Source organism: Limulus polyphemus, unplaced genomic scaffold, assembly GCF_000517525.1.
Source record: "Limulus polyphemus unplaced genomic scaffold, Limulus_polyphemus-2.1.2 Scaffold26, whole genome shotgun sequence".
Taxonomy (NCBI): Eukaryota; Metazoa; Arthropoda; class Merostomata; order Xiphosura; family Limulidae; genus Limulus; species Limulus polyphemus.
In genome coordinates, this window is record NW_013665636.1 from 1698358 (window position 1) to 1710438 (window position 12081).

Below are 12081 nucleotides of genomic sequence, written 5' to 3' on the forward strand. Positions count from 1 at the left end.
CATTGACTGATAATTTATTATGATGTGTTTGGACAACACAGAATAACAATAATAATGTTACTTTTTAATCATTTTTATTTTTAATTGTTTCAATATTTTTGAAAGAAAGAACCCAAAGTTTGGCAAGAAATTTTGGCCAGCAAGATGAAAAATTTTATTGGAACAGAAGGAGAGGGCACATGTGCTAAGGGAAATATAATGCCCAATTAGTCATTTGATTTTGTGCACCTTTTAAGGGCATAGTCTATAGATGCACTAGAGGTACATTCATTCATTCTTGTTAGTAACAATTAGTGTTTCTAGCTGCCCATCTCAGACCTTTTGTTTTCAGTCTATACTAGTCAACTAGCTTTGGAAACTGTCACTGATGGTTATGTCCCAGTTCGTGGAAATGCTGATAAGATAATATAAAAAGAAGACAATGTAATACTGCTTAGATTAAAAACATTAACTTGACCTGACATCTTTTTTGCAACCCTGGTATGATGATATCTTTTTTTTTGTTGTTGCTTTACCAGGATTACCAAAGAGATATTGTGTCATTTTGAATGTTCTGAATTTAAACAATATGACATTGTTTTCCTTTTTATATTGATTTTAGTTTGAAGAAACTTTTTGTATAAATATATGCTTGTTAGTGTTGTAAAGTATGATTGGAGTGGTAACATTTCATCAGTGTTTCAACAACTGTTAATGTTTTTCACTTTTTTTTACTGCAGCTTGGTAAAATTAGATAAGTCATGGTCATGGAAACTCCAAGTCCTCAATGTGTTGGTCGTGAGTTTGTCAGACAGTACTATACTGTTCTAAATATGGCTCCCATTTACTTACACAGGTAAGGTTTTATCTTTAGCATTTTCTTCTGTTTGGTATTTTAGGTCAGTCTTTCTTTATTAATTAGGTTACGAGAAGTGTGAGGAAATATAAATAAAAGCTTGTAAAATGATGAGTGATAACAAGAACAGAATATGGTATTATTTTATAAGTATTTCCATGTATTTGGTTGCTTTAGCTTTTTTTTTGGATGTTTTCATGTCAGAGAATTTTAAGAAAGACAAAGTATGTCTGATAGTGCTGTATAGTTGCAGCTTTTGTTTTACTCGTGTACTAGATATTCTTGCATTATTAATTGAAATATACATGTCAGACTCCAGCCTATATTCAAGTGTGAGCAGTCCCTAAATCACTAAAATATGGTTTTAAGTGTTTCTCGTTTCTTTAAAATTGATGAATTACCCATTTTAACCCAATTTTAAATGAAACTATTAACCTCTATGCTTACAGGCTCAATCAATTTGACCAACCATGCAGCCACCATGTAACTAACCATGAAACTTTTACATACTATAACTCTGGATGTACAAAGTGTATCATCATGAAATTTGGCAAGCTCTTAATAAATGTTACAAGTCTGTTGTACAAAAAAAATCAGGTTCTTTAATAAAGTATATTTACTAAAGATTTGTAATGTAAAATTATGAAACTTTTATGCACTTAGTCAGTCTTGAGTTGAAGATGATTTTCATGCTAAGAATAAGAATACATAGTTTTATATTTCATTTGCATAATCTCTAGAACCTTGAAAATTAATATCAAAAGTTTTTTTGGTAAAACTATATTTCATCTCTTATTTTATCTACCTTAGCAGACAGTTAGTTATTAATTCTAACAGCCTCAGCTTGTTTTATTACTGTAATTGGGACCATCTCTCTGCATCTGTTCTAGTACAGTCACATGCTAACCATGAGAATTTTTCAAACTTCCTCATTAAATTGAATTCTATGTAAGTCTTGTTACCTAACCGAAAAAGTTTCAACTTTTTACATTTTAGTTACTTTTATTAAGTTTATAACAAATAAAAAAACATGCATATTAAAAACAAGAAATAAAGCTCTTCTGTTACGACTGAGGCCTTCTGAACTTTGTAGCTGTGCTTAGGTAACCTTACTTTTTTCTTATGTTTGTTATCCAAAAAATGATTTATGCAGCTTTCAGATATGCACTGTAGAACACACGAAATACTAGGCACTATAATAGAATGTCCCAAAACTGCCATAATTTATCTGGCATTCTAATTAAGCTATAAATAGGTTTTATAAAAATTTCATTACTGCTCTGAGCACAAGTACACAACATACTTCAAGCTTTTTTTGCAAACTACCTTTAATTGTCAAAATAAAACAAAGGACTTTCAGATTCCTTTACTTTGAAATATGCTATTTCTGTTGGTTGTAAACATATCCGTCTGACGAGTGGGTGTGAGTGAATAAATTGTTTCAAATGCATGAAAAAAATAGGAGGACCCTCTGGTGGGTTTAACGATTTTATTTATAACTTAAATTAAGAAGGTAGGATGCTCAAATTTCATATTCTTCCTTGTCAATATGTGTAGTTTGTTTCTAATTGGTTAGGCATGATAGAATTTGAATTTTTGAAGTTAAATTTTATCAGAGTACAGATATGTCACATGAGATAAGAGTAAAGATTGGGAATTTGTTTAAATACATTTTGAAATTAAGAATTACTACTTAGATAATTTTAAAATTGGAATTATAAACTATGCTTTGATTCCAAGTTTATTGATAATGTTGTAGGATTTTGAGTTCAATATGTTCAAGCAGTTTTATATGAATCATCAGCTTGATATTGAATGAGTAAGTGCACATGATTAATGATGATGGTCACCAGCTAAAGCCTGCCATTAATTAAAAACACACACAACTTCAGCTTATATATACCAAATTGGTAGTATACTTGTAAATGTTTTGTATTTGCTGTAATACACATCCATCATTTGATATGAACTAGAACATGGTACAAAAGAAAAGTCATAAAAAGAAATATCTTAACCACCTATCTGGAGAACTAGACTGGTTTCCTGTTACAAATCTGTAGATATAGTTTAGAAGATATAAGTTTAGGACTGATCATCATTTTGAAACCTTTGTTTGGTTGAAAGAGCTAACAGTTCTACGATATTTTATCAGAATTTTAAATTTAAGGATAAGTTTTTTGCCCCATAAAATATTGAAGACTTTTTTGCTTAGTTTTGGTTATCTTACTGGAGAATATTTATGGGAAAGGGTGCAGAGAAGGACAAGTAACGATATGCCTTATTTAAAAAAATTTAGCTACAGTATAAGAAAATCTTAGACTTCTGATGTGATGCTTTTATTTCTATCTGTTTTCTTATTTACTGACTCATTTCTGACATCGCTAAACCTTAACTTTTCAGATCTGAAGTCAGTATTATTCTTTCTTTCAGATTTAATTTCTTTGTTACAAGTTTATTCCTGCCCTCTTAACATATCCACAACTAGTCACAAACACAGAAGAAAAAAACTATCCATTTCTTGGTATAGAACTTCAGTTGCTAAATTAATAAAAAAAAGTATGGAAATATTTTTATTTTACCACCAACAAACATCCTTTGTTTAATGATTGTGCACAAATTCAAATATAATGTAATTAATTCCTATTAATGTCCCAAGTTATTAGTTGTATATTTAAGTTTTTAATCTAAAAAAAATCTGTGAAGTAAATGGCCAAGAAAATTTGACATCCAATCTAAGTTTACCAAAAACAGGTATACTTTTTATTTTTCTAAGCTTCTGTTACATTCTGATATTCATGAATAAATTAGAATTTTTCTATGAATTCTAAAAAAAATCAATTCTTGAACGTATTTCTGTGAAACATTCAATTTGTACTTTTTCCTTTGGTATTATTTGTACACAAGTTTGGTGTCAATTTGCACTGATCATCAGTGTATATAACTTTTTTTTTTAACAACTTGGAAAATATGTTTTAATCTTTAGCTTGATATCTTGAAACAGAAACAAATTTTACATAAAAGTACAGTAGGTAACAAAAAGTACTTTAAAAAGACTTTGTTTTTTTATGCAATTTTGTTTTTAGATTTTATAGCCACAACTCTTCATTTGTTCATGGAGCATTGGATAACCCTGGCCAGGAATCAAAGCCTGTAGTAGGACAACAGGTAACAGTTTGAAATTTCTTCTGTTTTTGTGTCTTTTGTTAACTCCAACACAAGCTGTATCACAATAGGTATGCCATTTATGTTTCACATCAAATATATAGAATAGTTTTGATAGTTGAATAATATACTTTTAGTATGTAATATAGTTTATCACTTGTATTTTCAATTGTTATCTGAATTACAACATGGTTTTGAAACATTGATTGAATTCCCTAAAAACACTGAATAGCTTATGTCTCCAGAATAGGTTAATATAGTATATCATTTTCTTTGTTACAGAACAAGCTTGTCTAGTAATGTTTTGAGTTCTTTTAAAGTTTTGCATTTTTTCTAAATTATCCAAGTTAGATTCAATATTGTTCTATATTTATTTCTAACAAAATAGCTGTTATAAAATAGAATACTTAAAATCATCATGCAGTTTCTTTATTTCATAGGTGTATGGGAAAATGTCTTGAATAAAATATGCTTTATGCATCAAATAAAACTCATTGATTATTCTCTTTAATTTGAATAATTGTCACTTCAAATAATTTTACCAAAATTGTTAGGGAATCAATCTACAAAAAGTGCAGGGTTTTTTTAAGAAAAGGAATAAATGTGTATACATGTGTGTGTGTGTGTGTGTGTGTGTGTGTGTCTATATATATATATATATTTTGGTTAAGGAAAAAAAATGTTTTTCAAAGAATAAAAATGAATGTATAAAACAAGCCCAAATTAAAAATGCTGAATAAATTAAAAGGATCCCCATGGCACAGGCTATAATGTGGGGTATAAAATGTGCCCTGGGTTTTTGAGGTGACTGTGGAAGTAGGACCCACATTGCAGTGGGACACACCATCTATCAGTCTTAACCTCTGTTTGCCAGTCTCACATGAAGAAACTAAAAATAAATAAATAAAAATAATATCATTAAAAGAAATACAAGCTAGGAGAGAGAGAGATGTGGGTGCTCAAGCCTACAACATCCCACATCTATATTACCCTTTACTGCCTGCAGAGAGTTGTGGGAAGGTGACTGCTCTCCAAAGTAAAAGAAAAGAAAAATCAAATAAGGTACTACCACTTGGGGATAAGTAAGATAAACTTACTTTGTGAGGTTGGCATTCCAGCCCTCATTATAGTAATCAAGCCCTAATTTAACTTAATTAGTAGTACAGTAGATAAATTATACTACTATAGAGTTATAAAATTTAAACCAAGTTATCTAAGCTAATCAGTATAACTCCCAACCACAATTTTTATATTCCATGTTATAGCCTGTGCCTGGTGATCCTTTTAATTTATGCAGCATTTTTAATTTAATTTTGTTTGGGCTTGTTTTTTTCATTAAAATGTCATTTATCACAGGTTCGGATTTACTGTTATTAATGCAGTCCTTCCTTATGATTTTATTTTGCTTGACTGTTTAAGTATTAATTTTCTATACATATTTATTTATTTATTAAAGGCCATTCACCAGAAGATAATGCAGTTGAAGTTTGGAGATTGTCGTGCAAAAATTCTTCAAGTAGACAGCCATGAAACTTTGGGAGATGGAGTTGTTGTTCAGGTTAGTGTTAGTAAATTAGCTCACTTATATGTTATCTGTGGCTATTATCTTCCTTTTTGGTAAAAATGATTTTTCAAAATATTATTGTTCTGTTAAGGTCAGTAAATAGGCTTATGAAAATGTGAATACTTCTACCACCTCAGTGATGGCAAGTACTTGTGATTAATTTGTAGAAAAATAAGTTTCAAACTAGATATAATTTCTTTTTTTTTTTAAACTAGGCATAATTAATTAAAAGATTTTGGCAAAAAAGCTTTTTCAACTATTTTACAGAGCTATAAAAATGATCAATATTGCATCTGAAAAGGTTTAAGTTGTGATAATTTATAAACAGATATTTCTGTAACATGACAGTTTTACTGAAATACTTCATTATTCTTAATCCTATTGCTAAAGGTAGATAAAAATGAACATGTCACAGAATTTTAATTAAACTGCTTTATTATCAATGGACATGAATGGACTTGGTATCAGAACGTAGTTAATAAATCAAATTTCAATATTATATAAGTTTAAATTTTATAATTTCAAAAGGGAATATTTAAATAAATTCTTAATCTCCATTTTTCTGTGTAATGTGACATTTGTTCACTCCGACTTGCCCTTTTTATATTTTTCACCACCTCTGTGATGTTCTGAGTTTAATATAAATTTCTCATTATAGTATAGATAATGATTTTTATAGTATTCAGTCATCTTTTTTTTTATAAATTAAGTCCAACTCACTTGTCATGCTCTCCCATCACATCCTCTCTCACAAATTGACAAAAATTCTCTCTAATGTTTGCTACTACGTCATTTATAACAAATAGAAAACTAAGTTTTAATTTGCTGAATAATGTATAAGAAAACCTTGTCCTCAGTAGAGATTTTTAGTTATTCTACCTATAGATTCAAAGTTACTGTCACCAATTTGAGGTCAAACAGCTGAGGGAATTATTTTAAGGCACCTTATGTTTTAGTTAGAAAGCCAGTTAAATTACAAGAGGTATAGGATATTGTTTGCTTTATGTATGTTGTTATTTTGTCCTTAAGTGCATATTTTAATTAAATAAAAAATGATTTACAAGGAATTAGGATTAATTTTGTCAGAGGGTTGACAGCAAAAAAAACAAGAGGCCAAATGTAAATACTAAGTTTCTTGTTTTTATGTGTATTTTTTATTTGTTGTTATAAATGTAAATAAAATATAAAAATTAGAATCTTAAGTTAGGTGTGTTTGTAAGTAGCTCATGCACTAAATCATTCAATACTCTAACTTGAGCTAGGAGTTCACAATATAATTTACAGTTTTTATCATGGGATTATTAGTTAGTCACTGCTCAAAACAATAAAAAAAAAGCTATAAGATGAAAAAACTTAATCTTTACATGAAAAATCACCTTGTACTCAGACTAATCTGAAATTATTTTTTGTGTACAAGATGTGCTTGTTCTTTGGTTAGGACTACATTATGCATATGGTATCCAATCATTTATAATCCAAAATTGACACTAGCTAAAATATTCAAATCCTGTATCTTTTTTTTTGCATGATTTCTGCTGACAATAAATTATGTAACAAGGTAGTATCAGTGTTTACCTTTAACTTATACAAGATTCTACTTTTTGTTAATGATTTAACTTCATGTTTATTTGTAAAGAAGTAATTGGTGTCATTAGCAAGTAGCCCACTACATCTATAGTAGAAACAAATGTTAAAGTAGAATTAACTTTTGGAGAGTGGTAGGCTTGAGGTATGTGGATGATAGCTGTGTTTGTATTTTTGTTAGGTCACAGGAAAACTGTCTAACAATGGACAAGATATGAGACCATTTGTCCAGACCTTTGTTTTAGCCCCACAATCTCCAAAGAAATACTATGTAAGAAATGATATATTTCGTTATCAAGATTACTTGTATGATGAAGATGAGGAAACAGATGATCAAGTAGTGGATGTTGGTGAGTATAATTGAACAAAGTACTAAAAAACATGCTATAAAGTTGTACATAAACCATTCATGCAAGTTCATTGAATTGGGGTATCATACAATTTTTGTTCACTGCATCCATTTCTCTGGTTTAGTTTACATCCAAGAAACAAGTACCCAAGGGGGGCCTATGGGCATACTTTATCAAAGCATGGACATCCTAGGGACTTCCATACATTCTATTTTTGCCTTCCAATGGAAAATTCTGGGTGTATAACATGCCAAGACATAAGTACTAGAAGAACATTTAATGGTAGATGACAGTAAGACAATATTTTGTAATGATGGACAAGAAAGTTTCATGAGACTTCTTACTCTTTGGTTTGTAGTTTAAAAAAAGAAGCTTAATAAAAAGTTGCTACTATTTTCCTAAGTGCAGGTTTGCTTAGCAAAAATTTCAGTACTTTTCTCTCTTGATTATTTTTTTAAATAACCAAAATATTATTTGAATCACAAACATCAAAGGATAATTTAACTAAATAATAATAATAAGTAACCCTAGGAATTTTCCACAAAAAATTCTTTTTCTGGTTTATAACTAACCATGTTTTGTTGCTGTGACCTTAAGAACTTGTTAAATTTCTAAACTAAATTTCTGATATGGACTTAAAAATCTAAATTATAGCATCTGTGAATCATGACTCTTGCCAGTTGTTCATTTACTGTAGCAAGACATCGTATATTTGTTTAGTTGTTGCCATAACTTCTTGAAATATTTGGAAAACATCGACAATATTCATAATACTTCTTAGATGTATCTTAAGCAATGTTGCATGCTCACACATACACACACAGGTAAACAACAAAAACAATAAATATACATTTAGCATGTAGTACAGTGCTCAAGTTTTTGAGTGGTGCTTTTAAAATTAAAGTCCTGGATTTAATATAAGGGCCGATCTATGGTAGTTCATGCATTTTTGTTTATTGTCTAGCTGTTACATACCATTAGCTATTATATTGAATTTAGAATTTGTTCATGATTGCCAACATTATCATAAATAAAACCTTTTAATTGGAAATAAAATGAATGGCAAACTAAAGTTAATAAGCTGATGAGAAAAACACTGAAGCTGTATACATGACCTAGAGAACTTTAAAATATTTGAATTTATTGTATACTGCAGGTAATAAAACTAGTGAGGGTACTGGAAAGTAAAAATGATTGAAAGCTAGGCTCATGATTTGTATTTTGGCCCAATTAATATTCTTGTTAATTTCTGACAACTTTGATCCATTTACTTATAGTGTGAAATTTTGTTCTAAGTTATTAATACTAAATTAGATTTATTGTTGCATTTGTTTGTTGTGTTGAGAAGATAGTATATATTAGACCTGTTCATTAACTGTCAAGACATTATTGTCTGGAAGGAGGGGAAAATGGAACAACAGTGTTATGTTCATTTACTGTTTATTAGATTACATAACTTCACTATTTTCAACAATTTATATTAATTGTGTTGTATTAAATTGAAAAAATAGGAAGTATCTGGCTTCCTTATTTAAACTTTTATATATTTTGCACTCAATGACTGTAAGTAAAATATTAATATTAATTTCTTATTGGGCAGGTGGTAGCACTGCCTATGTAGGGGGACGGCCTGGGTTGTTCATTGAAATGCTATTTTAAATATCTCCTCAATAGGTCATCAGAACTTTACAATACTATACAGTGTTTCCTTTTATAACAGTATTTATGCAATGACTGAGTTAAGTTCTGACAATGTCTGTAAATATCACAGCAAAAAGTTTGAATTTCTTGTTCTTTTTTTTGTTGCTTTTTTTTATTACATGATAGCTCAAAAACCAAAACAATGGTGTCAACCAATTTCACTGAGGTGACAGTTTCTAATGGATTATCCGCTTTTATAAATATTATCAATTAGTAGTCATTAAAAAATAAAACTTAATTCTCGTGTAAATGGTGTTATCATTAACCCTTGCAGTTAGCTTTCTTACGGAAATTTGGTGATCTTTCAAAAATCTTAGATACAGGTTGAAATAGGAATTGCCAGTCAATAATAGATAAACAATAAATATCACAGTCTGAACCTCATTGTATTTAGAACTTGGTTATAAATACAACCTTCCTATGTCTATTGAAACACTGCATTAAAACAAAAAAGCTTTTCAAAAAAGGAAGATAATGTAGGGATGGCTTGTATCAATCCCTCAAAAACAATGCAAACAAGATAGTAGGGGTGACATTTGTGTCATCCATAACACAGGCACACAGTGCTGTGGAATGTTAAAACACAAAAATAGGATAAATTAAACTTGTAATTGAATAGTTATATATATATTGCTATATGTTGATTCTTGTCTGTTTGCATTGTTTGCCGTTCCTACATTTACTTCCTTTTTTGAATGTATTTTTTATTTACTTTTAAGTATTCTAAGTAATTTTTAGTAGTTAATTTAGATTAATTTGTTTTGCTTGTAGAGTTGTATATCAGGCTTTTAATGTTAGGTTGACCTTGCATTTGTTTACTCTGGTACTATAGTATTGAGCAGTGGTTAGCAGTTTTGATTTCTGCTTCATTATATTAAAAGTCAGTCCACTCTTATTTACATTGAAAATGTGGTGTAAAAAATTATAAGTAATGATTTATTTATTATCATTAAATAAAGTATGAATAAATAACATTACAAAAAAGCAATAGGCTGCTGCTTAATAGTTACCTCCATGTGGCTGGTGGTTCAAAATTGGGGATGGTGCCATACTATCTGGATGTACCCTGATAAATGTGCTGTGACAGGACTCGTTATTTGGCTTGTACATTGCCACTGCTAAAAACATCTATAATATATAACCATAACGAAGTATGATACCAGTATATTTTTAAGGTATTTTAAACCCTGATATTTCTTGAGTATTTTTAAGAACAGTTTTTCTTTCTTTAATGTATTGGTAAAATGGGTGATTAACTCAATCAATATAATGAATTACCTATGAGCATTGATTACATTGATTAATGTCACATAAAATAAACAAGTATTCAAAATTACTATTAAATTACTTAATGTCATGAAATATCTAATAGAAATTAGTGTTTTTAATTATTCTAACCAAGTTTCATGTGAGAATAATCAATTAATTTAATGTAATTGTTTAATGAGCTCAACAATTAATCAATTACCAAGTTGCATTAACTTCCTGCTCTAGTAAACAGCAGTTTTATTTATGCAGACTATTCTAACTATCCAAGTTTCATGTGGGAATAATCAATTAATTTAATGTAATTGGTTAATGAGCTCAACAGTTAATCAATTACTAAGTTGCACTAACTTCCTGTTTTAGTAAACAGCAGTTTTATTTATGCAAACTAGTGTGTGTGTGGTTTCAATAATGCAATTATGCATTTTTATGTACACGCGTCTCAAATACAAACCATGTGTCACACACACACATATGGGATTTTGTTTTCCACAGATACTTTATGGTCAGAATCTGACTATAAAGCTCTAAACTTCTAAGCTCAGTTATTGATGTTAACTTCATGAATTTAATATTTGAGATCCTAAGTTAGCTAGGCCTTGACCTATCAGGCAGGAGTATAACTATGATGCTTATTATGCTACAAATATTTTATAAAATTTGGAAGGAAAATGTGATTTTAAAGTGGATGAACTAAGCTGTCTTAAGTAAAATAGTGATATTTATGTTTCTGTATTTTAAAATAAAACAATTTTAAGTCTGTATGCTTGCTTTAATGAATTCAGCTGAAACATACAGCTTGAAAAAGTTAGTTTTTCTCTATTAGACTAAAATTGTTTTACCTTTTAAGTTTATTTTAATGCATGAGCCATTTTTCTTTTATATATCTTAGATAGAGAAGTTGAAGAACCAGAGATGTCTAGCACTCCACCACTGAAAGCTGTTGATCCAGCTGGAGGAGATTTTGAACCAGATATAATCAGGTAGAGAATTCTACTATTTGATCCCAAAATTACATTTTTGAATAATTTGTTATTCAGAAGCTGAAAAAAATATTTTCTTGCAATTTATTTTGTCCAACAAAAGTCTGTAGCTTTCTTAATAGCTGTCTTAAATTTTTAACAGGTAAGTCTAAAATGTATTACCTATAGTACGTAATTGAATTATAAGAAATAATGGAGGTTAACTTCTGCTTCTCAATAATAATTTCAACATTTTATTATATCTTGCACTTACATTTGAAGCAGTTAACTCTTTCAGCACAGGCTCAGTCCCTGGGACTGACCTCCTAACCATTTTGTGCTTGTTATAGTTTTCATGCTATAACTTTTAAATTAGCAAGCAAATGTTCAATGAAATTTGGCAGATTATCAGTTAACATTACAATGCTTTCATATGCAAAATATCTAATTTTTTGTTATTAAGTCTTAAGGTTTGTAAAGTAATGTTTCTCTCATGCCTTTTTTTGTTTTTCACATCTTTCTTATCCAACATGCAAAGCAATTTTCTTTTTAAACTTTAAAATAATTTTATGCATCAGAAAATTTCAAATTTTACATGCAAAATCTTTATAATGTCCGGATAGTTATCAAACATTTTTAAGAAAAAACTTTATATTT

At 29.3% G+C, this 12081-nt stretch overlaps 1 protein-coding gene across 2 annotated transcripts in view; it reads left to right on the forward strand.

Moving 5' to 3' along the window:
• LOC106459282 (ras GTPase-activating protein-binding protein 1-like) overlaps nt 1–12081 on the forward strand; it is a 40924-nt gene that overhangs the window by 6387 nt on the left and 22456 nt on the right. For both annotated transcript variants that reach the window (XM_013918896.2, XM_022385859.1), the window contains exons 2-6: nt 720–835; nt 3919–4000; nt 5454–5555; nt 7327–7495; nt 11355–11445. In XM_013918896.2, coding sequence (XP_013774350.1) covers nt 741–835; nt 3919–4000; nt 5454–5555; nt 7327–7495; nt 11355–11445 — 539 coding nt within the window. In that variant the 5' untranslated portion in view covers nt 720–740. The remainder of the gene's footprint in view (nt 1–719; nt 836–3918; nt 4001–5453; nt 5556–7326; nt 7496–11354; nt 11446–12081) is intronic.